The 27,500-nt window shown below is 47.7% G+C and overlaps 1 protein-coding gene across 1 annotated transcript in view; it reads right to left on the bottom strand.

The window, feature by feature from the left end:
• ppip5k1a (diphosphoinositol pentakisphosphate kinase 1a) overlaps window positions 1-27,499 on the bottom strand; it is a gene marked incomplete at its 5' end in the record, with an annotated part of 58,472 nt that extends 30,973 nt beyond the window's left edge. The window contains 11 exons of the mRNA XM_055154395.1: window positions 1,334-1,443; window positions 3,179-3,254; window positions 3,426-3,512; window positions 3,586-3,687; window positions 4,516-4,637; window positions 5,563-5,724; window positions 15,244-15,345; window positions 15,441-15,595; window positions 18,516-18,601; window positions 25,259-25,349; window positions 27,460-27,499. Coding sequence (XP_055010370.1) covers window positions 1,334-1,443; window positions 3,179-3,254; window positions 3,426-3,512; window positions 3,586-3,687; window positions 4,516-4,637; window positions 5,563-5,724; window positions 15,244-15,345; window positions 15,441-15,595; window positions 18,516-18,601; window positions 25,259-25,349; window positions 27,460-27,499 — 1,133 coding nt within the window. The remainder of the gene's footprint in view (window positions 1-1,333; window positions 1,444-3,178; window positions 3,255-3,425; window positions 3,513-3,585; window positions 3,688-4,515; window positions 4,638-5,562; window positions 5,725-15,243; window positions 15,346-15,440; window positions 15,596-18,515; window positions 18,602-25,258; window positions 25,350-27,459) is intronic.
• Between the last annotated feature and the right edge of the window lies 1 nt (window position 27,500).

Raw genomic sequence — 27,500 nt, 5'->3', positions numbered from 1 at the left:
CAACCTGCCCCACTGTAACCTGCCCCCACCACAACCTGCCCCACAACCTGCCCCCACCTGCCCACTGTAACCTGCCCCCACCACAACCTGCCCCACTGTAACCTGCCCCACCCACAACCTGCCCCACTGTAACCTGACCCCAACACAACCTGCCCCACCGTAACCTGCCCCCAACCACAACCTGCCTCACCGTAACCTGACCCCAACACAACCTGCCCCACCGTAACCTGCCCCCAACACAACCTGCCCCACCGTAACCTGCCCCCAACACAACCTGCCCCACCGTAACCTGCCCCCAACACAACCTGCCCCACCGTAACCTGCCCCCAACACAACCTGCCCACCGTAACCTGCCCCCACCACAACCTGCCCCACTGTAACCTGCCCCCAACACAACCTGCTCCACTGTAACCTGACCCCAACGCAACCTGCCCCACCGTAACCTGACCCCAACCGCAACCTGACCCCAACACAACCTGCCCCACCGCAACCTGACCCCCAACACCACAACCTGCCCCACTGTAACCTGACCCCAACACAACCTGCCCCACCGTAACCTGCCCCCAACACAACCTGCCCCACTGTAACCTGCCCCACCACAACCTGCCCCACTGTAACCTGACCCCAACGCAACCTGCCCCACCGTAACCTGACCCCACCGCAACCTGACCCCAAACACAACCTGCCCCACCGCAACCTGACCCCCACAACCACAACCTGCCCCACTGTAACCTGACCCCAACACAACCTGCCCCACCGTAACCTGACCCCAAACACAACCTGCCCCACCTGTAACCTGCCCCCACCACAACCTGCCCCACTGTAACCTGCCCCCACCACAACCTGCCCCACCTGTAACCTGCCCCCCAACACAACCTGCCCCACTGTAACCTGACCCCAACCACAAACCTGCCCCAACCAACCTGACCCCACCACAACCTGCCTCACCGTAACCTGACCCCAACACAACCTGCCCCACCATAACCTGACCCCAACACAACCTGCCCCACCGTAACCTGACCCCAACACAACCTGCCCCACCGTAACCTGCCCCCAACACAACCTGCCCCACCGTAACCTGCCCCCAACACAACCTGCCCCACCGTAACCTGACCCCAACACAACCTGCCCCACCGCAACCTGACCCCCAACAACCACAACCTGCCCCACTGTAACCTGACCCCAACACAACCTGCCCCACTGTAACCTGACCCCACCACAACCTGCCCCTCTGCCCTGTGGAACGTTCCAGACAGAGACGGCACACTCCACCAAGACAAACAGTTGGACCCAGTGAAAGTTCCAGAGTGGAGCTTTAAAAGTTCTTCCTCACATTTCCAGGACGGTTTTGAGCTGCTCCAGTTTGGACTTCTTCTCCTCGATCTCACAGTCGACGAGCGCGCCCAGGTCGGCCAACAGCTGCCGCGTGATGTCCAGCACCTCCTGCAGGACGCCACAGGAACAGCACTTTACACGAGTGAGGTCTAAATATCACTGCAAAACCTCCACTCTGACACTTTAGTTTAGAGATTTAAAACACAACAGAACCCAAGCAACAATGAAAAACTACGTCAGAAGTTTAGAGTTTAAACGTGAGAATACACAGTTTAGAGTTTAAACGTGAGAATACACAGAGTTTCGAGTTTAAACGTGAGAATACACAGAGTTTAGAGTTTAAACGTGACAATACACAGAGTTTAGTGTTTAAACATGAGAATACACAGATTTTAGAGTTTAAACGTGAGAATACACAGTTTCGAGTTTAAACGTGAGAATACACAGAGTTTCGAGTTTAAACGTGAGAATACACAGGGTTTAGAGTTTAAACGTGACAATACACAGAGTTTAGTGTTTAAACGTGAGAATACACAGAGTTTCGAGTTTAAACGTGAGAATACAGAGTTTCGAGTTTAAACGTGAGAATACACAGAGTTTCGAGTTTAAACGTGAGAATACACAGTTTAGAGTTTAAACGTGAGAATACACAGAGTTTAGAGTTTAAACGTGAGAATACACAGAGTTTAGAGTTTAAACGTGAGAATACACAGAGTTTAGAGTTTAAACGTGAGAATACACAGAGTTTCGAGTTTAAACGTGAGAATACACAGAGTTTAGTGTTTAAATGTGAGAATACACAGAGTTTAGAGTTTAAACGTGAGAATACACAGAGTTTAGAGTTTAAACGGGACAATACACAGAGTTTAGTGTTTAAACGTGAGAATACACAGATTTTAGAGTTTAAACGTGAGAATACAGAGTTTCGAGTTTAAACGTGAGAATACACAGAGTTTCGAGTTTAAATGTGAGAATACACAGAGTTTAGAGTTTAAACGTGACAATACACAGAGTTTAGTGTTTAAACGTGAGAATACACAGATTTTAGAGTTTAAACGTGAGAATACACAGAGTTTCGAGTTTAAACGTGAGAATACACAGAGTTTCGAGTTTAAACGTGAGAATACACAGAGTTTCGAGTTTAAACGTGAGAATACACAGTTTAGAGTTTAAACGTGAGAATACACAGAGTTTCGAGTTTAAACGTGAGAATACACAGAGTTTCGAGTTTAAACGTGAGAATACACAGAGTTTAAACGTGAGAATACACAGAGTTTAAACGTGAGAATACACAGAGTTTAGAGTTTAAACGTGAGAATACACAGAGTTTGAGAGATTTAAACGTGAGAATACACAGAGTTTAGAGTTTAAACGTGAGAATACACAGAGTTTAGAGTTTAAACGTGAGAATACACAGAGTTTAGAGTTTAAACGTGAGAATACACAGAGTTTAGAGTTTAAACGTGAGAATACACAGAGTTTAGAGTTTAAACGTGAGAATACACAGAGTTTAGAGTTTAAACGTGAGAATACACAGAGTTTAAACGTGAGAATACACAGAGTTTAGAGTTTAAACGTGAGAATACACAGAGTTTAGAGTTTAAACGTGAGAATACACAGAGTTTAGAGTTTAAACGTGAGAATACACAGAGTTTAAACGTGAGAATACACAGAGTTTAGAGTTTAAACGTGAGAATACACTAGAGGCTGGTGTAAGTTTTTAAAAGTACTCGCATGTGCAGCTCTGTCATGTTATGTTTCTCTGACGCTCCTGGTGTAAATTCCGTGTTACAGAAACACTGAACCTGACGTCTCGTTTGTTTGTGATAAATGAGACTCAGACCTGCAGCTGTTTGGGTTTCTTCAGCTTCAGTTTCCCTGTTTTATATCCTCCGTATTTCTCAAACAGATCGAAAAACCTGGAACACAAAAGCACCAAGAAAACCAGGTTAAACTACACCAGAGTCCAGAGACCAGACCAGAGACCAGACCAGAGTCCAGACCAGAGTCCAGACCAGAGTCCAGACCAGAGTCCCCAGACCAGAGTCCAGACCAGAGTCCCCAGGCCTGGTCCGGACCATGGTACGTACATGGGGTTGCGGACTTCCATCTTCATCTTCTGTTTAGGCGTCCGATCTCCATGACGAATCACAGCGATCACACACCTCAGCTCCATCCTGCAACAGACACCTGGTTTAGTCTTGGTTCAGTCCTGGTTTAGTCCTGGTTCAGTCCTGGGTCAGTTCTCACATGGTCCCTGAGGTGGTGGGCACTATGGGGATGTCTTCTGCTTCTGTAGGGATGGACCAGGGGATCTGGAACAGGATACAGGAGGAGTACAGGAGATACAGGAGGTACAGGAGAGATTACAGGAGGTACAGGAGATACAGGAGATACAGGAGGTACAGGAGGTACAGGAGGTACAGGAGGTACAGGAGGTACAGGAGATACAGGAGGTACAGGAGGTACAGGAGATACAGGAGGTACAGGAGGTACAGGAGGTACAGGAGGTACAGGAGGTACAGGAGGTACAGGAGGTACAGGAGGTACAGGTACAGGAGATACAGGAGGTACAGGAGGTACAGGAGGTACAGGAGGTACAGGAGATACAGGAGGTACAGGAGGTACAGGAGGTACAGGAGGTACAGGAGATACAGGAGGTACAGGAGGTACAGGAGGTACAGGAGGTACAGGAGGTACAGGAGGTACAGGAGATACAGGAGGTACAGGAGGTACAGGAGGTACAGGAGGTACAGGAGGTACAGGAGGTACAGGAGATACAGGAGGTACAGGTACAGAGTACAGGAGGTACAGGTACAGGAGGTACAGGGAGGTACAGGAGGTACAGGAGGTACAGGTACAGGATACAGGAGGTACAGGAGGTACAGGTACAGGAGTACAGGAGGTACAGGAGGGATACAGGAGGTACAGGTACAGGAGTACAGGAGGTACAGGTACAGGAGGTACAGGAGGTACAGGAGGTACAGAGTACAGGTACAGGAGGTACAGGAGATACAGGAGGTACAGGAGGTACAGGAGGTACAGGAGGTACAGGAGATACAGGAGGTACAGGAGGTACAGGAGGTACAGGAGGTACAGGAGGTACAGGAGGTACAGGAGGTACAGGAGGTACAGGAGGTACAGGAGATGGAGAAGATACAGAACAGTCTCTCGTTTTACCCCAGGATCTTGGCGCAGTCGTCGTAATATTTCATGGAGTTTTTGACGAAGCTGAATCCGTTCACATCACAGACGTACGAGTGACCGTTCGCTCTGAGGAGGTCAAACCCACACACGGTTTGCTGCAAAACAAAGACCAAGGACCTCTGGTTTAGTCCTGGTTTAGTCCTGGTTTAGACCTGGTTTAGTCCTGGTTTAGACCTGGTTTAGTCCTGGTTTAGTCCTGGTTTTAGACCTGGTTTAGTCTTGGTTTTAGTCTTGGTTTTAGACCTGGTTTAGTCCTGGTTTAGTCCTGGTTTAGACCTAGTTTAGACCTGGTTTAGACCTGGTTTAGACCTGGTTTAGACCTGGTTTAGACCTGGTTTAGACCTGGTTTGGTCCTGCTTCAATATTACAAATGGAAGACATTTTGAGGGTCTATTTTTGAGGAGGTCATGACATTTTAACAAGGTTTAAATTAAATTATTAAATTTAAAAGGTCTTGAATTTCCTTCAGGATCAATAAAGTCTCTTTGTCTCGTTAAAGGGTCAGAGGTTTGTCCCTTTAAATGTCCCAGAATCCTCTGCTCTCTTCTGTTGTTGTCTCCTGGAGTTGTGTTTTGTTTCATTCACATATTTAACTCACGAACCTGCACATTTAACATGAGCTCTTTTCTCAAACTGAAAACACTCTGTCCCACCTTGTGATGTCATCATGTGGTGATACATGAAGTGCTCCACTGTGTTTTTAAACTCCACACACCTTCACTAGAATCATCTGGATCATTTTAGTCCTGGAATTATGATCTCGACTGAACTAAAGGGAAAAGAAACTGGTCAAACGACTGTTGAAAACGACCACTTCATGACATCACAAGGTGGAACAGACAGACTCATGATAAAGAGTTACACAAACAAAACACAACTCCAGGTGACTTAAAGCTCAGAAGAGTCCGTTTTGTCTAATACAGGATCTTTAAAGTCAGTTATGGTGTCTCTGTATGTCCAGCAGTAGGTCTGGGTTCTTTAGGTTCCTCAGGTTCCTCGGGTTCCTGGGGCAGATCTTACCTTGAAGGCCAGGCAGACCTTCCGTGCCACCAGCTTCTCCATGGCGCTGAGCATGACGGGGTAGCGCACCTCTTTGCCCTCGCTGTCCCGCTCTACCTTACCGTCCAGAGCCGGAGACTTACGCGCCTCAGCGTGGGCGTAGTCTGGGCCCACGGTGTACACCTGAAACAGACCACCACGACAGTCAGATGCCCTGCCCAGACTGACTCAGGTGTGTGCGGTCTCAGGTGTGTGCGGTCTCAGGTGTGTGCGGTCTCAGGTGTGTGCGGTCTCAGGTGTGTGCGGTCTCAGGTGTGTGCGGTCTCAGGTGTGTGAGGTCTCAGGTGCGGTCTCAGGTGCGGTCTCAGGTGTGTGCGGTCTCAGGTGTGTGAGGTCTCAGGTGTGTGAGGTCTCAGGTGTGGTCTCAGTGTGTCTCAGGTGGTGAGGTCTCAGGTGTGTGAGGTCTCAGGTGTGTGAGGTCTCAGGTCTCAGGTGTGGTCTCAGGTGTGGTCTCAGGTGTGGTCTCAGGTGTGGTCTCAGGTGTGTGAGGTCTCAGGTGTGTGAGGTCTCAGGTGTGTGAGGTCTCAGGTGTGTGAGGTCTCAGGTGTGGTCTCAGGTGAGGTCTCAGGTGTGTGAGGTCTCAGGTGTGTGTGGTCTCAGGTGTGAGGTCTCAGGTGTGTGAGGTCTCAGGTGTGTGAGGTCTCAGGTGTGTGAGGTCTCAGGTGTGTGAGGTCTCAGGTGTGTGTGGTCTCAGGTGTGGTCTCAGGTGTGTGAGGTCTCAGGTGTGTGAGGTCTCAGGTGTGTGTGGTCTCAGGTGGTGTGGTCTCAGGTGTGTGTGAGGTCTCAGGTGAGGTCTCAGGTGAGGTCTCAGGTGAGGTCTCAGGTGTGTGAGGTCTCAGGTGTGTGAGGTCTCAGGTGTGTGAGGTCTCAGGTGTGTGAGGTCTCAGGTGTGTGTGGTCTCAGGTGTGGTCTCAGGTGTGTGTGGTCTCAGGTGAGGTCTCAGGTCTGTGTGGTCTCAGGTGTGGTCTCAGGTGGGTCTCAGGTGTGTGAGGTCTCAGGTGTGAGGTCAGTGTGTGGTCGGTCTCAGGTGAGGTCTCAGTGTGAGGTCTCAGGTGAGGTCTCAGGTGTGTGTGGTCTCAGGTGTGTGAGGTCTCAGGTGTGTGTGGTCTCAGGTGTGTGTGGTCTCAGGTGTGGTCTCAGGTGTGGTCTCAGGTGTGTGAGGTCTCAGGTCTCAGGTGTGTGTAGGTCTGTGTGTGAGGTCTCAGTGTGGTCTCAGTGTGGTCTCAGGTGTGTGTGTGGTCTCAGGTGTGGTCTCAGTGTGTGGTCTCAGGTCTCAGGTGTGTGTCTCAGGTGTGGTCTCAGGTGTGTGAGGTCTCAGGTGTCAGGTGAGGTCTCAGGTGTGTGAGGTCTCAGGTGTGTGAGGTCTCAGGTGTGTGAGGTCTCAGGTGTGTGTGGTCTCAGGTGTGTGTGGTCTCAGGTGTGTCTCAGTGTGGTCTCAGTGTGTGGTCTCAGGTGTGTGGTCTCAGGTGTTGAGGTCTCAGTGGTGAGGTCAGGTGAGGTCTCAGGTGTGTGGTCTCAGGTCTCAGGTGTGTGGTCTCAGGTGTGGTCTCAGGTGTGGTGTGGTCTCAGGTCAGGTGTGAGGTTCAGGTGTGTGAGGTCTCAGTGTGAGGTCTCAGGTGTGAGGTCTCAGGTGTGTGTCTCAGGTCTCAGGTCTCAGTGTGAGGTCTCAGGTGTGTGAGGTCATCAGTGTGTGTGGTCTCAGGTGTGTAGGTCTCAGGTGGTCTGTGGTCTCAGGTGAGGTCTCAGGTGTGTGGTCTCAGGGTGTGTGAGGTCTCAGGTCAGGTGTGTGGTCTCAGGTGTGTGTGAGGTCTCAGGTGTGTGAGGTCTCAGGTGGTGTGTGGTCTCAGGTGTGTGAGGTCTCAAGGTGAGGTCTCAGGTGAGGTCTGTGTGTGAGGTCTCAGGTCTCAGGGTGAGGTCTCTCAAGGTCTCAGGTGTGTGGAAGGTGGTCTCAGGTGTGTGAGGTCCTCAGGTGTGTGAGGTCTCAGTTGTGAGGTCTCAGGTGAGGTCTCAGGTCTCAGGTGTGGTCTCAGGTGTGAGGTCTCAGGTGTGTGTGGTCAGGTCAGGTGTCTCAGGTGTGTGTGGTCTCAGTGTGGTGAGGTCTCAGGTGTGAGGTGTGAGGTCTCAGGTGAGGTCTCAGGTGTGGTGTGTGTGTGGTCTCAGGTGAGGTCTCAGGTGAGGTCTCAGGTCTCAGGTGTGTGTGGTCAGTGTGGTCTCAGGTCAGGTGGAGGTCTCAGGGGTGTGGTCTCAGGTGAGGTCTCAGGTCTCAGGTGAGGTCTCAGTGTGAGGTCTCAGGTGTGTGTGGTCTCAGGTGTGTGAGGTCTCAGGTGTGTGTGGTCTGTGGTCTCAGGTGGTCTCAGGTCTCAGTGTGAGGTCTCAGTGTGAGGTCTCAGTTGTGAGGTCTCAGGTGTGGTCTCAGGTGTGTGTGGTCTCAGGTGTGTGAGGTGTGGTCTCAGGTGTGGTCTCAGGTGAGGTCTCAGGTGTGTGAGGTTCTCAGGTGTGTGAGGTCTCAGGTGTGTGAGGTCTCAGGTGTGTGAGGTCTCAGGTGAGGTCTCAGGTGTGGTCTCAGGTGTGTGAGGTCTCAGGTGTGTGTGGTCTGTGGTCTCAGGTGTGTGTGGTCTCAGGTCTCAGGTGAGGTCTCAGGTGTGGTGTGAGGTCTCAGGTGTGAGGTCTCAGGTGTGGTCTCAGGTGTGTGGTGGTCGTCTCAGGGTGTGGTCTCAGGTGTGGTCTCAGGTGTGTGGTCTCAGTGTGAGGTCTCAGGTGTGTGTGGTCTCAGGTGTGTGTGAGGTCTCAGTGTGTGAGGTCTCAGGTGTGTGAGGTCTCAGGTGTGTGAGGTCTCAGGTGTGTGGGTCTCAGGTGTGGTCTCAGGGTGAGGTCAGGTGGTTCGTGTGGTCTCAGGGTGTGTGGTCTCAGGTGAGGTCTCAGGTGTGTGAGTGTGTCTCAGGTGAGGTCTCAGGTGAGGTCTCAGGGTGTGTGAGGTCTCAGGTGTGTGTGGTCTCAGGTGTGTGTGGTCTCAGTGTGTGTGGTCCTCAGGTGGTCTGTGTGGTCTCAGTGAGGTCTCAGGTGTGTGAGGTCTCAGGTGTGTGAGGTCTCAGGTGTGTGAGGTCTCAGGTGTGTGTGTCTCAGGTCTCAGGTGTGGTCTCAGGTGTGTGAGGTCTCAGGTGTGTGAGGTCTCAGGTGTGTGGTCTCAGGTTGTGGTCGGTCTCAGGTGTGTGAGGTCTCAGGTTGTGTGTGGTCTCAGGTGGTGAGGGTCTCAGGTGTGTGAGGTCTCAGGTGTGTGTCTCAGGTGTGTGGTCTCAGGTGTGTGTGGTCTCAGGGTCAGGTGTGTCTCAGTGTGTGGTCTCAGTGTGTGTGAGGTCTCAGGTGTGGTGAGGTCTCAGGTCTCAGGTGTGGTCTCAGGTGTGTGGTCTCAGGTGTGTGAGGTCTCAGGTGTGTGTGGTCTCAGGTGTGTGGTCTCAGTGTGTGGTCTCAGGTGTGAGGTCTCAGGTGTGTTGAGGGGTGCTCAGGTGTGTGAGGTCTCAGGTGTGTGTTTGTCTCAGGTTGAGGTCTCAGGTGAGGTCTCAGGTGTGTGAGGTCTCAGTGTAGTCTCAGGTGAGGTCTCAGGTGTGTGTGGTCTCAGGTGTGTGTGAGGTCTCAGTCTGTGTGGTCTCAGGTGTGTGTGTGTGTCTCAGTGGTCTCAGGTGTCAGGTGTGTGAGTCTCAGGTGTGAGGTCTCAGTGTGTGAGGTCTCAGTGTGTGTGGTCTCAGGTGTGTCTCAGTCTCAGGTCTCAGGTGTGTGAGGTCTCAGGTGTGGTCTGTGTGTGGTCTCAGGTGTGTGTTCTCAGGTCTCAGGTGGTGTGTTGTGGTCAGGTCTGGGTGTGTGTCTCAGGTGTGTGGTCTCAGGGTGTGTGGTCTCAGGTGTGTGAGGTCTCAGGGTGTGTCTCAGGTGAGGTCTCAGGTCTCAGGTGTGTGAGGTCTCAGGTGAGGTCTCAGGTGAGGTCTCAGGTGTGTGAGGGTCTCAGGTGTGTGAGGTCTCAGGTGTGTGAGGTCTCAGGTGTGTGAGGGTCTCAGGTGTGTGGGTCTCAGGTCTCAGGTGTGTCGGTCTCAGGTGTGGTCTCAGGTGTGTTGGTCTCAGGTGTGTGAGGTCTCAGGTGAGGTCTTCAGCGTGAGGTCTCAGGTGTGTTCAGGTGTGGTCTCAGTGTGTGGTCTCAGGTGTGTGTGGTCTCAGGGTGAGGTCTCAGTGTGGTCTCAGTGTCTCAGGGGTTCTCAGGTGAGGTTCTCAGGTGTGGTCTCAGGTGTGGTCTCAGGTGTCTGAGGTCTCAGGGTGTGTGAGGTCTCAGGTGTGTGAGGTCTCAGGTGTGTGAGGTCTCAGGTGAGGTCTCAGGTGGTCTCAGGTGTCTCAGGTGTGGTCTCAGGTGGTCTCAGGTCTCAGTGTGAGGTCTCAGGTGTGTGTCTCAGGTCTCAGTGTGGTGTGGTCTCAGGTGTGTGAGGTCTCAGTGTGGTGTGGTCTCAGGTGTGTGAGGTCTCAAGTGTGTGAGGTCTCAGGTGTGTGTGGTCTCAGGTGTGTGTGGGTCTCAGGTCTCAGGTGTGAGGTCTCAGGTGGTCTCAGGTGTGTGAGGTCTCAGGTGAGGTCTCAGGTCTCAGGTGAGGTCTCAGGTGTGTGAGGTCTCAGGTGTGTGTGGTCTCAGGTGAGGTCTCAGGTGTGTGTGGTCTCAGGTGAGGTCTCAGGTGTGTGTGGTCTCAGGTGTGAGGTCTCAGGTGTGTGTGGTCTCAGTGAGGTCTCAGTGTGTGGTCTCAGGTTGGTCAGGTGTGTGTGGTCTCAGGTGAGGTCTCAGTGTGTGAGGTCTCAGGTGTGAGGTCTCAGGTGTGTGTGAGTCTCAGGTGTGAGGTCTCAGGTGGTGTGTGGGTCTCAGGTGAGGTCTCAACTGGTTCAGGTGTGTGTGGTCTCAGGTGTGTGAGGTCTCAGGTGTGTGTGGTCTCAGTGTTGTGTGTGTGTCTCAGGTGTGTGTCTGGTCTCAGGTGTGTCTGTGTGTCTGTGAGAGTCTCAGTGTGTCTCAGGTGGTCTCAGGTGAGGTCTCAGTGTGTCTGGTCTCAGGTGAGGTGGTCTCAGGTGTGTGGTCTCAGGTGTGAGGTCAGGTGGGTCTCAGGTGTGGTCTCAGGTGTGGTCTCAGGTGTGTCTCAGGTGTGTGTGTGGTCTCAGGTCTCAGTGTGTGGTCTCAGGTGTCTGTGAGGTCTCAGGGTGGTGAGGTCTCAGGTGAGGTGTGAGGTCTCAGGTCAGGTGTGTGAGGTCTCTCTCAGCGTGTGTGAGTCTCAGGTGTGTGTCTCAGGTGGTCTCAGGTGAGTCTCAGGTGTGTGAGTCTCAGGTGTGTGGGTCTCAGGTGTGAGGTCTCAGGTGTGGTCTCAGGTGTGTGAGGTTCTGTGTGTGGTCTCAGGTGAGTCTCAGGTCAGGTCTCAGGTGGTGTGAGGTCTCAGGTGTGTGTGGCTCAGGTGTGTGGTCTCAGGTGTGTGAGGTCTCAGGTGTTGAGGTCTCAGGTCTCAGGTGTGTGTGGTCTCAGGTGTGTGAGGTCTCAGGTGTGTGAGGTCTCAGGTGTGTGAGGTGAGTTTGTCTCAGGTTGTGTGAGTCTCAGTGTGGTCTCAGGTGAGGTCTCAGTCAGGTGTTGGTCTCAGGTGTGTGGTCTCAGTGTGTGTGGTCTCAGTGTGGTGTGAGGTCTCAGGTGAGGTCTCAGTGGTGGTGTGTGGTCTCAGGTTGTGTGTCTCAGGTGAGGTCTCAGGGTGTGTGTCTCATGTTGTGTGGTCTCAGGTGTGTGGTCTCAGGTGTGTGGTCTCAGTGTGTCTCTGTGTGAGGTCTCAGGTCGGTCAGGTGTGTGAGGTCTAGGTGTGTGAGGTTCTCAGGTGGTGAGGTCTCAGGTCTCAGGTGTGTGGTCTCAGGTGTGTGAGGTCTCAGTGGTAGGTGTGTGTGGTCTCAGTGTGTCTCAGGTGTGTGGGGTGTGTGGTCTCAGGTGTGAGGTCTCAGGTGTGAGGTCTCAGTGTGTGTGGTCTCAGGTCTCAGTGTGTGGTCTCAGGTGTGTGAGGTCTCAGGTGTGTGTGGTCTCAGGTGAGGTTCAGGTGCAGGTCTCAGGTCTGTGGTTCTCAGGTGTGTGAGGTCTCAGGTGTGTGAGGTCTCAGGTGTGGTCTCAGGTGTCAGGTGAGGTCTCAGGTGTGTTGTCTCAGGTGTGTGAGGTCTCAGGTGGGTGGTCTCAGGTGTGGTCTCAGGTCTCAGGTGTCTCAGTGTGTGTGGTCTCAGGTGTGTGTGGTCTCAGGTGTGGTGTGGTCTCAGGTGTGGTCTCAGGTGTGTGAGGTCTCAGGTGTGTGAGGTCTCAGGTGAGGTCTCAGGTGTGGTCTCAGGTGAGGTCTCAGGTGTGTGAGGTCTCAGGTGAGGTCTCAGGTGAGGTCTCAGGTGAGGTCTCAGGTGAGGTCTCAGGTGAGGTCTCAGGTGTGTGTGGTCTCAGGTGTGGTCTCAGGTGTCTGTGTGGTCTCAGGTGGTGAGGTCTCAGGTGTGGTGGTCTCAGGTGTGGTCTCAGGTGTGAGGTCTCAGGTGGTCTCAGGTGTGTGAGGTCTCAGGTGTGTGAGGTCTCAGGTGTGTGTGGTCTCAGGTGTGTGAGGTCTCAGGTGTGTGAGGTCTCAGGTGAGGTCTCAGGTCTCAGGTGTGTGGGTCTCAGGTGTGTGTGGTCTCAGGTGTGGTCAGGTGTGGTCTCAGGTGTGTGAGGTCTCAGGTGTGTGTGGTCTCAGGTGAGGTCTCAGGTGTGTGAGGTCTCAGGTGGTGAGGTCTCAGGTGTGTGTCTCAGGTCTCAGGTGTGTCTCAGGTCTCAGGTGTCTGGGTTCTGAGTGTGTGGTCTCAGGTAGGGGTGAGGTCTCAGGTGTGGGTCTCGTGTGGTCTCAGGTGTGTGTGTCTCAGTGAGGTCTCAGGTGTGAGGTCTCAGGTTGTGTGTCAGGTGTGTGGTCTCGGTGTGGTGTCTCAGGTGTGGTGTGGTGAGGTCTCAGGTGTCTCAGGTGTGGTCTCAGGGTTGTTCTCAGGTGAGGTCTCAGTGTGTGAGTCTCAGGTGGTGGTCTCAGGTGTGGTCTCAGGTGAGGTCTCAGGTGTGTGACGGTCTCAGGTGTGTGAGGTCTCAGGTGTGTGAGGTCTCAGGTGTGTGTCTGGTCTCAGGTGTGTGGTCTCAGTGTGTTGTCTCAGGTTGTGTGAGGTCTCAGGTGTGTGTCTCAGGTGGGTCTCAGGTTGTGTCTCAGGGTGTGTGGTCTCAGGTGTGGTCTCAGGTGTGGTCTGGTGTGTGGTCTCAGGTGTGTGGTCTCAGGTCTCAGGTCTCAGGTGTGTGTGGTCTCAGGTGTGTGTGGTCTCAGGTGTGGTCTCAGGTGTGGTGTGGTGGTCTCAGGTGTGGTCTCAGGTGTGTGTGGTCTCAGGTGTGTGTTGTGGTCTCAGGTGGTGTGGTCTCAGGTGTGTGAGGTCTCAGTGTGTCTCAGGTGTGTGGTCTCAGGTGGTCTCAGGTGTGGTGGTCTCAGTGTGAGTCTCAGGTGTGGTCTCAGGTGTGGTCTCAGGTGTGAGGTCTCAGGTCTGTGTCTGTGAGGTCTCAGGTGAGGTCTCAGGTGAGGTCTCAGGTGTGGTCTCAGGTGAGGTCTCAGTAGGTGTGTGTCTCAGGTGTGTGTGGTCTCAGGTGTGTGTGGTCTCAGGTCAGGGTCAGGTGAGGTTCAGGTGTGTGAGGTCTCAGGTGTGTGAGGTCTCAGGTCAGGTGTGTGGTCTCAGGTGTGGTCTCAGGTCGTGTGGGTCTCAGGTGTGTGTGGTCTGTGTGGTCTCAGGTGTGTTGAGGTCTCAGGTGTGTGTGGTCTCAGGTGGTCTCAGGTGTGGTCTCAGGTGTGGTCTCAGGTGTGTGAGGTCTCAGGTGTGTGAGGTCTCAGGTGTTGTGTGGTCTCAGGTGTGGTCTCAGGTCTCAGGTGGTGAGGTCTCAGTGTGTGTCTCAGTGTTGTGGTCTCAGGTGTGTGTGGTCTCAGGTGGTGTGAGGTCTCAGGTGTGTGAGGTCTCAGTGTGTGTGTGGTCTCAGGTGTGTGTGGTCTCAGGTGTGTGAGGTCTGAGGTCTCAGTGTGTGGTCTCAGGTGTGGTCAGGTGTGGTCTCAGGTGTGTGGTCTCAGGTGGTGTGGTCTCAGGTGATGGTCTCAGGGTCTCAGTGAGGTCTCAGGTGTGTGAGGTCTCAGGTGTGTGGTCTCAGTGTGTGGTCTCAGTGTGTGGTCTCATTGTGGTGTGGTCTCAGTGGTGTGTGGTCTCAGGTGTGGTCTCAGGTGTGTGTGGTCTCAGGGTGTGTGTGGTCTCAGTGTGTGTGTGGTGTGGTCTCAGGTGTGTCTCAGGTGTGGTCTCAGGTGTGTGGTCTGTGTGGTCTCAGTGTGTGGTCTCAGGTGGTGTGGTCTCAGGTCAGGTGTGGTCTCATGTGGTCTCAGGTGTGTGTGGTCTCAGGTGTGGTCTCAGGTCTGTGTGTGGTCTCATGTGTGTGGTCTCAGGTGTGGTCTCAGGTGTGAGGTCTCAGGTGTGGTCTCAGGTGGTGGTCTGTGAGGTCTCAGGTGAGGTGAGGTCTCAGGTGGTCTCAGGTGTGTGTGGTCTCAGGGTGTGGTCTCTCAGGTGGTGTGTGGTCTCAGGTGTGTGTGGTCTCAGGTGTGAGGTCTCAGGTGTGGTCTCAGGTGTGTGGTCTCGGTGTGTGTGGTCTCAGGTGTGGTCTCAGTGTGTGTGGTCTCAGTGTGTCAGGTGTGGTCTCAGGTGTGTGGTGTGTGTGGTCTCAGTGTGTGGTCTCTCCAGGTGTGGTCTCAGGTGTGTGGTCTCAGTGTGTGGTCTCAGGTCAGGTGTGTGTGTGTGGTCTCAGGTGTGGTCTCAGGGTGGTCTCAGGTGTGTGTGTGGTCTCGTGTGGTCTCAGGTGTGTGTGTGTGAGGTCTCAGGTGTGTGGTCTCAGTGTGGTCTCAGGTGTGGTCTCAGGTGTGGTCTCAGGTGTGTGAGGTCTCAGTGTGTCTCAGGTGTGGTCTCAGGTGTGGTCTGTGAGGTCTCAGGTGTGTGGTCTCAGGTCTCAGGTGTGTGTGGTCTCAGTGTGTGGTCTCAGTGTGTGGTCTCAGGTCTCAGGTGTGTGTGGTCTCAGGTGTGGTCTCAGTGTGTGGTCTCAGGTGTGTGAGGTCTCAGGTGTGTGAGGTCTGTGTGTGGTCTCAGGTGTGGTCTCAGGTGTGTGTGGTCTCAGGTGTGTGTGGTCTCAGGTGTGGTCTCAGGTGTGTGTGGTCTCAGGTGTGGTCTCAGGTGTGGTCTCAGGTGTGTGGAGGTCTCAGGTGTGTGGTCTCAGGTGTGGTCTCAGTGTGTCAGGTGTGGTCTCAGGTGTGGTCTCAGGTGTGTGTGTCTCAGGTCTCAGGTGTGTGTGTGGTCTCAGGTCAGGTGTGTGGTCTCAGTGTGTGTGTGGTCTCAGGTCAGGTGTGTGTGGTCTCAGGTCTCAGGTCTCAGGTGTGTGTGGTCTCAGGTGTGGTCTCAGGTGTGGTCTCAGGTGTGGTCTCAGGTGTGGTCTCAGTGTGTGGTCTGTGTGGTCTCAGGTGTGTGTGGTCTCAGGTGTGTGTGGTCTCAGGTGTGTGTGGTCTCAGGTGTGTGTGGTCTCAGGTGTGGTCTCAGGTGTGGTCTCACCTTGACGTCGGTTCCGTCCGTGGGCATAAACTCCTCGTAGATGTAGGAGCCAGTCTTCCTCACGCTGCTCTCAGGAGAATACACACTGCTACGACTGCCAATCTGAGAAGAGGACAGGGTCAGAGGGTCAGGAGGTCAGAGGTCAGAGGTGAGGGTCAGGAGGTCAGAGGGTCAGAGGGTCAGAGGAGGAGCAGTACCTTCCTGAAGAGTCTCTGGCTGCCTCCTCCTGCAGATGTTGGGTAGTAGATGTACACGTTGTGGTCTTCAGCACAAACCGGTTTCTCCACAAACGGCTTCTGGAAGATCTCACCATTCACCTCCACGTGGTCCTCCCCCTCCACCAGACTGCACTCTGAAGACACCAGAACCAGAACCAGGAGTGAACTGGGACTGAACCAGAACCAGAACTGAACCGGGACTGAACCAGAACCAGAACTATACCAGGACTGAAACAAAACCAGAATTTGAACTGAAATAGAACCAGGACTGGAACTCAACCGGGACTGAACCAATACTCAGTTCCAAGTAGAAACAGACCAAAAACCTTCGGTAAGTACTGGTAGAGAAAAAGGTTCTTTTGGTGCCACGTTCAGGTTCCTGGTTTGTAAATGCCCACGTCAGTGAGACCGTGACCCCCCCTCGCACTGACCCCTTAACTCAGACTTAAATGTTCCTGCTGTAGAACTCTGAGTGCAAAAAAATATATTTTTATATTATTAGTACAAATGTTAGTATTGGTACTGTGGTGGTAGTAGTATCAGCAGTACTGCAGTAGCAGTAGCAGTAGTATCAACAGTATTACAGTAGTAGCAGTAGTAGTAGTGTTAGTATCAGTATCAGTATTACGTTGGCCTCTGACTGGCTTAAACAAAACCCAACAGTCATTTTATTATTTTTGGCTTCAGTTGAATAAAGCTGCTGTGGTGAAAAGGAGGTTTGTGAAATGGAGAGGTTCAGGCTCAGTTCAGAGTTCAGAATCTGAAGGAGCTGGATCTGTCTGGACTAACATCGCTCAGGACACCAGAACCTCCAGCTTCAGTCCAGAACCTTCAGACTAACTGTGGGTCTGGTGAGTGTTTGGGCGGGTCTCTGTCGTCAGTGTTTTTAGGAGCTCTCACTCTCATTAAATAAACTCACTTGTATTTTTATTTAGTTTTTGAGTGAACCTTAAATTCATGTTTCTCACTTTTGGGTTTGTGTCGCACTGAGGAGATACTGGGATTACATATCGGCTCCAAGATATCGGTTCAGTCGATATCTCATTTTGGGAGAGACTGGAGGATGGGTTAAATACAGAACCTTCACCTCAAACCTGTTTAAATCAAATCGAATTTTTACTGAGAACTGTTCTAACTCTGATTTAATCTTCATCACAAAAACACTGAACATAAAATTGTGTGTTTTGGTTTTGGACGATTCTCCAATCAGAACACAGAAAGAGCGTCACATGACTCATTTGGGTTGGTGGTTCAAAGCTGAAATCCAGTGTGTTTAAAGGTAAAATGTTTCTGTCTGATCTGAACGTCTCTCACTAAACTCCAGAACCTGCTCCAGTCCTGACTCAGTGCTAGTGCAGCCTCTGCAGCTCAGGGAGGATCTCTGGAGGTTCTGAGAACTAAAGCTGGACTTGAACCAGGACTGGACCAGAACTGCACCAGGACTGGACCAGGACTGGACCAGGACTGAAATAGGCGTGTAGAGGAGGGTTCTGTTTCAGTGTGGTGTAAAAATAAAATAGACGCTGCATTACAAAGATGCTCCTCTCCACAGCTGAAGGTCAAGGCCCAGCAGAAAAAACACAAACTCCTGATGTCATCAAACCCGATACTCCATACTCAGGACCAGACTCCATACTCAGGACCAGACTCCATACTCAGGACCAGACTCCATACTCAGGACCAGACTCCATACTCAGGACCAGACTCGATACTCCATACTCAGGACCAGACTCCATACTCAGGACCAGACTCCATACTCAGGACCAGACTCCATACTCAGGACCAGACTCCATACTCAGGACCAGACTCCATACTCAGGACCAGACTCGATACTCCATACTCAGGACCAGACTCGATACTCCATACTCAGGACCAGACTCCATACTCAGGACCAGACTCCATACTCAGGACCAGACTCCATACTCAGGACCAGACTCCATACTCAGGACCAGACTCCATACTCAGGACCAGACTCCATACTCAGGACCAGACTCCATACTCCATACTCAGGACCAGACTCCATACTCCATACTCAGGACCAGACTCGATACTCCATACTCAGGACCAGACTCCATACTCCATACTCAGGACCAGACTCGATACTCCATACTCAGGACCAGACTCGATACTCAGGACCAGACTCTATACTCCATACTCAGGACCAGACTCGATACTCCATACTCAGGACCAGACTCGATACTCAGGACCAAACTCCATACTCCATACTCAGGACCAGACTCGATACTCAGGACCAGACTCGATACTCAGGACCAGACTCGATACTCCATACTCAGGACCAGACTCGATACTCCATACTCAGGACCAGACTCGATACTCCATACTCAGGACCAGACTCGATACTCCATACTCAGGACCAGACTCGATACTCCATACTCAGGACCAGACTCGATACTCAGGACCAAACTCCATACTCCATACTCAGGACCAGACTCGATACTCAGGACCAGACTCGATACTCAGGACCAGACTCGATACTCCATACTCAGGACCAGACCAGATACTCGATACTCAGGACCAGACTCCATACTCCATACTCAGGACCAGACTCCATACTCAGGACCAGACTCCATACTCAGGACCAGACTCCATACTCTATACTCAGGACCAGACTCGATACTCGGTACAAACAATATAAACGTGAATAAAACCCTGTGTGTGTGATTTTCCACATTAAATGGTAGAACTTTCTTTTCTATTCCCATGTGTCTTTATATCTGAGGAACCAGGTCTAAACCAGGTCTAAACCAGGTCTAAACCAGGTCTAAACCAGGTCTAAACCAGGTCTAAACCAGGTCCATGTGTGTACACTAGTCTCTCTCTGCTCTTATTCTTGTTCTGATCCTGATCTAAACACATTCAGGAAACGTTCTTCTGGGTTCTTCTCGGTTCTTCTCGGTTCTGCTTGGTTCTTCTCAGTTCTGTCAGTGGGATTTTTTTGGATCCAGACTTGAGCGACACGAGGATCAGGTTTTGATAAAAGTTTTAGTATTGATAAGTATCTTTGACCCCTAACCCCGGGGTCAAAGGTCGTACCTTCAGGGTGGTCCGGGTCTCGATTGAGGACGGCGTATCGAGGAAGATCTATGCCCTCCTCCTGAAGAATCCTGTACACCTGCCTCCTACAACACAGAGCAGAACTGAACCAGGACTGAACCGGGACTGAACCGGGACTGGACCGGGACTGAACCGGGACTGGACCGGGACTGAACCGGGACTGAACCGGGACTGAACCGGGACTGGACCGGGACTGGACCGGGACTGGACCGGGACTGGACCGGGACTGGACCGGGACTGGACCGGGACTGGACCGGGACTGGACTGGACCGGGACTGGACCGGGACTGGACCGGGACTGGACCGGGACTGGACCGGGACTGGACCGGGACTGGACCGGGACTGGACTCCTATAGCAGTACGTGTCGTGAATATACAGTTGTGTTCATAAGTTCACTTACTGTGGCAGAATTTCTGATTTCTTCTTCATTTTTCAGAGAAAATGAATAAAAACACAAACACTTTTGTTTCCCTCGTGTTTCGTGCTTCGTGTTTGAGTGAAGCCGTTTATGATCAAACTACTGTGTTTATTCTTTAAAATCACAATGACCACAGAAACTACACTAATGAGCACAACTGTAGTACTGCAGTAGTAGTAGTAGTAGTAGTAGTAGTAGTAGTACCTGTCCTGTATGTAGTACTGCAGTAGTAGTAGTAGTAGTAGTAGTAGTACCTGTCCTGTATGTAGTACTGCAGTAGTAGTAGTAGTAGTAGTAGTAGTAGTACCTGTCCTGTATGTAGTACTGCAGTAGTAGTAGTAGTAGTAGTAGTAGTAGTACCTGTCCTGTATGTAGTACTGCAGTAGTAGTAGTAGTAGTAGTAGTACCTGTCCTGTATGTAGTACTGCAGTAGTAGTAGTAGTAGTAGTAGTAGTAGTAGTAGTACCTGTCCTGTATGTAGTACTGCAGTAGTAGTAGTAGTAGTAGTAGTAGTACCTGTCCTGTATGTAGTACTGCAGTAGTAGTACCTGTCCTGTATGTAGTACTGCAGTAGTAGTAGTAGTAGTAGTAGTAGTAGTAGTAGTAGTACCTGTCCTGTATGTAGTACTGCAGTAGTAGTAGTAGTAGTAGTAGTAGTAGTAGTAGTAGTACCTGTCCTGTATGTAGTACTGCAGTAGTAGTAGTAGTAGTAGTAGTAGTACCTGTCCTGTATGTAGTACTGCAGTAGTAGTACCTGTCCTGTATGTAGTACTGCAGTAGTAGTAGTAGTAGTAGTAGTAGTACCTGTCCTGTATGTAGTACTGCAGTAGTAGTAGTAGTAGTAGTAGTAGTACCTGTCCTGTATGTAGTACTGCAGTAGTAGTAGTAGTAGTAGTAGTAGTACCTGTCCTGTATGTAGTACTGCAGTAGTAGTAGTAGTAGTAGTAGTAGTAGTAGTAGTAGTACCTGTCCTGTATGTAGTACTGCAGTAGTAGTAGTAGTAGTAGTAGTAGTAGTAGTAGTAGTAGTAGTAGTACCTGTCCTGTATGTAGTACTGCAGTAGTAGTAGTAGTAGTAGTAGTACCTGTCCTGTATGTAGTACTGCAGTAGTAGTAGTAGTAGTAGTACCTGTCCTGTATGTAGTACTAGTAGTAGTAGTAGTACCTGTCCTGTATGTAGTACTGCAGTAGTAGTAGTAGTAGTAGTAGTAGTAGTACCTGTCCTGTATGTAGTACTGCAGTAGTAGTAGTAGTAGTAGTAGTAGTAGTAGTAGTACCTGTCCTGTATGTAGTACTGCAGTAGTAGTAGTAGTAGTAGTAGTAGTAGTACCTGTCCTGTATGTAGTACTGCAGTAGTAGTAGTAGTAGTAGTAGTAGTAGTAGTAGTAGTAGTAGTAGTAGTAGTAGTAGTAGTACCTGTCCTGTATGTAGTACTGCAGTAGTAGTAGTAGTAGTAGTAGTAGTACCTGTCCTGTATGTAGTACTGCAGTAGTAGTAGTAGTAGTAGTAGTAGTACCTGTCCTGTATGTAGTACTGCAGTAGTAGTAGTAGTAGTAGTAGTAGTACCTGTCCTGTATGTAGTACTGCAGTAGTAGTAGTAGTAGTAGTAGTAGTAGTAGTACCTGTCCTGTATGTAGTACTGCAGTAGTAGTAGTAGTAGTAGTAGTAGTAGTACCTGTCCTGTATGTAGTACTGCAGTAGTAGTAGTAGTAGTAGTAGTAGTACCTGTCCTGTATGTAGTACTGCAGTAGTAGTAGTAGTAGTAGTAGTAGTAGTACCTGTCCTGTATGTAGTACTGCAGTAGTAGTAGTAGTAGTAGTAGTAGTAGTACCTGTCCTGTATGTAGTACTGCAGTAGTAGTAGTAGTAGTAGTAGTAGTACCTGTCCTGTATGTAGTACTGCAGTAGTAGTAGTAGTAGTAGTAGTAGTAGTACCTGTCCTGTATGTAGTACTGCAGTAGTAGTAGTAGTAGTAGTAGTAGTAGTACCTGTTCTGTATGTAGTACTGCAGTAGTAGTAGTAGTAGTAGTAGTAGTACCTGTCCTGTATGTAGTACTGCAGTAGTAGTAGTAGTAGTAGTAGTACCTGTTCTGTATGTAGTACTGCAGTAGTAGTAGTAGTAGTAGTAGTAGTACCTGTTCTGTATGTAGTACTGCAGTAGTAGTAGTAGTAGTAGTAGTAGTAGTACCTGTCCTGTATGTAGTACTGCAGTAGTAGTAGTAGTAGTAGTAGTAGTACCTGTCCTGTATGTAGTACTGCAGTAGTAGTAGTAGTAGTAGTAGTAGTACCTGTCCTGTATGTAGTACTGCAGTAGTAGTAGTAGTAGTACCTGTTCTGTATGTAGTACTGCAGTAGTAGTAGTAGTAGTAGTAGTAGTAGTAGTAGTACCTGTCCTGTATGTAGTACTGCAGTAGTAGTAGTACCTGTTCTGTATGTAGTACTGCAGTAGTAGTAGTAGTAGTAGTAGTAGTAGTAGTAGTAGTACCTGTCCTGTATGTAGTACTGCAGTAGTAGTAGTACCTGTTCTGTATGTAGTACTGCAGTAGTAGTAGTAGTAGTAGTAGTAGTAGTACCTGTCCTGTATGTAGTACTGCAGTAGTAGTAGTACCTGTTCTGTATGTAGTACTGCAGTAGTAGTAGTAGTAGTAGTAGTAGTACCTGTCCTGTATGTAGTACTGCAGTAGTAGTAGTACCTGTTCTGTATGTAGTACTGCAGTAGTAGTAGTAGTAGTAGTAGTAGTACCTGTCCTGTATGTAGTACTGCAGTAGTAGTAGTACCTGTTCTGTATGTAGTACTGCAGTAGTAGTAGTAGTAGTAGTAGTAGTACCTGTCCTGTATGTAGTACTGCAGTAGTAGTACCTGTTCTGTATGTAGTACTGCAGTAGTAGTAGTAGTAGTAGTAGTAGTAGTAGTAGTACCTGTCCTGTATGTAGTACTGCAGTAGTAGTAGTAGTAGTAGTAGTAGTAGTAGTAGTAGTAGTAGTAGTACCTGTCCTGTATGTAGTACTGCAGTAGTAGTAGTACCTGTTCTGTATGTAGTACTGCAGTAGTAGTAGTAGTAGTAGTAGTAGTAGTACCTGTCCTGTATGTAGTACTGCAGTAGTAGTAGTACCTGTTCTGTATGTAGTACTGCAGTAGTAGTAGTAGTAGTAGTAGTAGTACCTGTCCTGTATGTAGTACTGCAGTAGTAGTAGTACCTGTTCTGTATGTAGTACTGCAGTAGTAGTAGTAGTAGTAGTAGTAGTAGTACCTGTCCTGTATGTAGTACTGCAGTAGTAGTAGTACCTGTTCTGTAGTAGTAGTACTGCAGTAGTAGTAGTAGTAGTAGTAGTAGTAGTACCTGTCCTGTATGTAGTTATAGTAGTACTGCTGTATGTAGTATAGTAGTAGTAGTAGTAGTAGTAGTAGTACCTGTCCTGTATGTGTACTGCCTGTATGTAGTACTGTAGTAGTAGTAGTAGTAGTAGTAGTAGTAGTAGTAGTAGTAGTAGTAGTAGTAGTACCTGTCCTGTATGTAGTACTGCAGTAGTAGTAGTAGTAGTAGTAGTAGTAGTAGTACCTGTCCTGTATGTAGTACTGCGTAGTAGTAGTAGTAGTAGTAGTAGTAGTACCTAGTCTGTAGTCCTGTATGTAGTACTGCAGTAGTAGTAGTAGTAGTAGTAGTAGTAGTACCTGTCTGTATGTAGTACTGCAGTAGTAGTAGTAGTAGTAGTAGTAGTAGTAGTACCTGTCCTGTATGTAGTACTGCAGTAGTAGTAGTAGTAGTAGTAGTAGTAGTAGTACCTGTCCTGTATGTAGTACTGCAGTAGTAGTAGTAGTAGTAGTAGTACCTGTTCTGTATGTAGTACTGCAGTAGTAGTAGTAGTAGTAGTAGTAGTAGTAGTAGTACCTGTCCTGTATGTAGTACTGCAGTAGTAGTAGTAGTAGTAGTAGTACCTGTTCTGTATGTAGTACTGCAGTAGTAGTAGTAGTAGTAGTAGTAGTAGTACCTGTCCTGTATGTAGTACTGCAGTAGTAGTAGTAGTAGTAGTAGTAGTACCTGTTCTGTATGTAGTACTGCAGTAGTAGTAGTAGTAGTAGTAGTAGTAGTAGTAGTACCTGTCCTGTATGTAGTACTGCAGTAGTAGTAGTACCTGTTCTGTATGTAGTACTGCAGTAGTAGTAGTAGTAGTAGTAGTAGTAGTAGTAGTAGTAGTACCTGTCCTGTATGTAGTACTGTAGTAGTAGTAGTACCTGTCTGTATGTAGTACTGCAGTAGTAGTAGTACCTGTTCTGTATGTAGTACTGCAGTAGTAGTAGTAGTAGTAGTAGTACCTGTCCTGTATTGTAGTAGTAGTAGTAGTAGTAGTAGTAGTACCTGTCCTGTATGTAGTACTGCAGTAGTAGTAGTACCTGTTCTGTATGTAGTACTGCAGTAGTAGTAGTAGTAGTAGTAGTAGTAGTACCTGTCCTGTATGTAGTACTGCAGTAGTAGTAGTAGTAGTAGTAGTACCTGTTCTGTATGTAGTACTGCAGTAGTAGTAGTAGTAGTAGTAGTAGTAGTAGTACCTGTCCTGTATGTAGTACTGCAGTAGTAGTAGTACCTGTTCTGTATGTAGTACTGCAGTAGTAGTAGTAGTAGTAGTAGTAGTAGTACCTGTCCTGTATGTAGTACTGCAGTAGTAGTAGTAGTAGTAGTAGTAGTAGTAGTACCTGTTCTGTATGTAGTACTGCAGTAGTAGTAGTAGTAGTAGTAGTAGTAGTACCTGTCCTGTATGTAGTACTGCAGTAGTAGTAGTACCTGTTCTGTATGTAGTACTGCAGTAGTAGTAGTAGTAGTAGTAGTAGTAGTACCTGTCCTGTATGTAGTACTGCAGTAGTAGTAGTACCTGTGCTGTAGTAGTACTGCAGTAGTAGTAGTAGTAGTAGTAGTAGTAGTAGTACCTGTCCTGTATGTAGTACTGCAGTAGTAGTAGTACCTGTTCTGTATGTAGTACTGCAGTAGTAGTAGTAGTAGTAGTAGTAGTACCTGTCCTGTATGTAGTACTGCAGTAGTAGTAGTAGTAGTAGTAGTAGTAGTAGTAGTAGTAGTAGTACCTGTCCTGTATGTAGTACTGCAGTAGTAGTAGTACCTGTTCTGTATGTAGTACTGCAGTAGTAGTAGTAGTAGTAGTAGTAGTAGTACCTGTCCTGTATGTAGTACTGCAGTAGAGTAGTACCTGTTCTGTATGTAGTAGTACTAGTACTGCAGTAGTAGTAGTAGTAGTAGTAGTAGTACCTGTCCTGTATGTAGTACTGCAGTAGTAGTAGTAGTAGTAGTAGTAGTAGAGTACTGTCCTGTATGTAGTACTGCAGTAGTAGTAGTACCTAGTAGTCTGTATGTAGTACTGCAGTAGTAGTAGTAGTAGTAGTAGTAGTACCTGTCCTGTATGTAGTACTGTAGTAGTAGTAGTGTACCTGTTATGTAGTACTGCAGTAGTAGTAGTAGTAGTAGTAGTAGTACCTGTCCTGTATGTAGTACTGCAGTAGTAGTAGTAGTAGTAGTAGTAGTAGTTAGTAGTAGTAGTAGTAGTAGTACCTGTCCAGTAGTTAGTAGTAGTAGTAGTAGTAGTAGTACCTGTTCTGTATGTAGTACTGCAGTAGTAGTAGTAGTAGTAGTAGTAGTACCTGTTACTGTAGTAGTACTGCAGTAGTAGTAGTAGTAGTAGTACCTGTCCTGTATGTAGTACTGCAGTAGTAGTAGTAGTAGTAGTAGTAGTAGTACCTGTCCTGTATGTAGTACTGCAGTAGTAGTAGTACCTGTTCTGTATGTAGTACTGCAGTAGTAGTAGTAGTAGTAGTAGTAGTACCTGTCCTGTATGTAGTACTGCAGTAGTAGTAGTAGTAGTAGTAGTAGTAGTAGTATGTAGTACTGCAGTAGTGTAGTAGTAGTAGTAGTAGTAGTACCTGTAGTAGTAGTAGTAGTAGTAGTAGTAGTAGTAGTAGTAGTAGTAGTGTAAGTACTGCTGTAGTTAGTAGTAGTAGTAGTAGTAGTAAGTAGTAGTACCTGTTCTGTATGTAGTACTGCGTAGTAGTAGTAGTAGTAGTTAGTAGTAGTAGTAGTAGTACCTGTTCTGTATGTAGTACCAGTAGTAGTAGTAGTAGTAGTAGTAGTAGTACTGTCCTGTATGTAGTACTGCAGTAGTAGTAGTAGTAGTAGTAGTAGTAGTAGTACCTGTCCTGTATGTAGTAAGTAGTGTAGTAGTGTTTAGTAGTAGTGTTCTGTATGTAGTACTGCAGTACTGTAGTAGTAGTAGTAGTAGTAGTAGTAGTAGTAGTAGTAGTACCTGTCCTGTATGTAGTACTGCATGTTGAGGTCGTTGAGCAGTAGGGGGTTCCTCAGTTTCACGTACTCCACAGCTTTGTCCAGAGGAAAACCTGCAGTTCACAACAACAAGTGATACTTGAATCTTTGGAGTGGATGAAGAGGAGGCAGTAAAAGTAGTGGTAATAGTATTTGCGAGAGTAGTTGCAGTAGTACTATCAGTAGTAGTATTTGTAGCAGTAGTATGTGCAGTATTTGTAGTACCTTTCGAGTGAAATGAGATGAGGCAGTCGCACCGGGGCCACTGCTCCACGGGCTTGTTTAGCCGCAGTAAAAGTAGTATTTGCAGTAGTAGTATTTGTAGTAGTAGTGGTAATAGTAGTAGTAGTAGTAGTGGTAGTAGTATTTGTAATAGTAGTTATAGTAATATTTGTAGTAGTAGTGGTAATAGTAGTATCTGTAGTAGTAGTTATAGTAGTATTTGTAGTAGTAGTGGTAATAGTAGTATCATTGTAGTAGTAGTGGTAGTAGTAGTAGTAGTAGTGGTAAGTAGTAGTATATGTAGTAGTAGTAGTATAGTAGTATTTGTAGTAGTAGTGGTAATAGTAGTATCTGTAGTAGTAGTAGTTATAGTAGTATCTGTAGTAGTAGTAGTAATAGTAGTATCTGTAGTAGTAGTAGTAGTAGTAGTAGTATTTGTAGTAGTAGTAGTAGTAGTAGTAGTTATAGTAGTATCTGTAGTAGTAGTGGTAATAGTAGTATTTGTAGTAGTAGTGGTAATAGTAGTATCTGTAGTAGTAGTTATAGTAGTAGTGGTAATAGTAGTATCTGTAGTAGTAGTAGTAGTAGTAGTTATAGTAGTATCTGTAGTAGTAGTTATAGTAGTAGTGGTAATAGTAGTATTTGTAGTAGTAGTTATAGTAGTATTTGTAGTAGTAGTGGTAATAGTAGTAGTAGTAGTAGTAGTTATAGTAGTATTTGTAGTAGTAGTAGTTATAGTAGTATTTGTAGTAGTAGTAGTTATAGTAGTATTTGTAGTAGTAGTAGTATAGTAGTATCTGTAGTAGTAGTGGTAATAGTAGTATCTGTAGTAGTAGTAGTAATAGTAGTATCTGTAGTAGTAGTAGTAGTAGTATTTGTAGTAGTAGTAGTAGTATCTGTAGTAGTAGTTATAGTAGTATTTGTAGTAGTAGTAGTTATAGTAGTATTTGTAGTAGTAGTAATAGTAGTATCTGTAGTAGTAGTAGTAGTAGTGGTAATAGTAGTATCTGTAGTAGTAGTTATAGTAGTATTGTAGTAGTAGTTATAGTAGTATTTGTAGTAGTAGTGGTAATAGTAGTATCTGTAGTAGTAATAGTAGTTAGTAGTAGTAGTAGTAGTAGTAGTAGTAGTAGTAGTAGTAGTAGTAGTAGTATATAGTAGTAGTAGTGTAGTATAGTAGTAGTTAGTAGTAGTAGTAGTAGTGTAGTAGTAGTAGTAGTAGTAGTAGTAGTAGTAGTAGTAGTAGTTAGTAGTAGTAGTTAGTAGTTTAGTAGTAATCTGTAGTAGTAGTTATAGTTAGTAGTAATCTGTAGTAGTGTAGTAGTAGTAGTTATAGTAGTATCTGTAGTAGTAGTAGTAGTATTTGTAGTAGTAGTAGTTATAGTAGTTAGTAGTATAGTAGTAGTAGTAGTAGTAGTAGTAAATAGTAGTATCTGTAGTAGTAGTAGTAGTAGTTATAGTAGTAGTTTATAGTAGTAGTAGTGTAGTATATATAGTAGTAAGTAGTATTAGTAGTAGTTATAGTAGTATAGTAGTATAGTAGTATCTGTAGTAGTAGTGTAGTAGTAGTAGTTTGTAGTAGTAGTAGTAGTATCTGTAGTAGTAGTATAGTAGTAGTAATAGTAGTAGTATAGTAGTAGTAGGTGTAGTAGTAGTGTTAGTAGTAGTTATAGTAGTAGTAGTAGTAGTAGTAGTAGTGTAATAGTAGTATTAGTAGTAGTAGTAGTATAGTTAGTAGTAGTAGTATAGTAGTAGTAGTATAGTAGAGTAGTAGTATTTGTAGTAGTAGTGGTAATAGTAGTATCTGTAGTAGTAGTTATAGTAGTATCTGTAGTAGTAGTAGTAGTAGTAGTAGTAGTAGTGTAGTAGTAGTAGTAGTCTAAGTAGTAGTAGTTATAGTAGTATCTGTAGTAGTAGTTATAGTAGTATCTGTAGTAGTAGTAGTCGTATTATCAGTCGTACCTTTGGAGTGGAAGGAGATGAGGCAGTCGCACTGGGGCCAC

The sequence above is a fragment of the Boleophthalmus pectinirostris genome, unplaced genomic scaffold, assembly GCF_026225935.1.
Source record: "Boleophthalmus pectinirostris isolate CB_2022bp ecotype Guang Dong unplaced genomic scaffold, ASM2622593v1 HiC_scaffold_19, whole genome shotgun sequence".
Classification (NCBI taxonomy): Eukaryota; Metazoa; Chordata; class Actinopteri; order Gobiiformes; family Gobiidae; genus Boleophthalmus; species Boleophthalmus pectinirostris.
The sequence above is the reverse complement of the archived record's forward strand: the minus strand, read 5'-3'. Positions and strand labels throughout refer to the sequence as shown.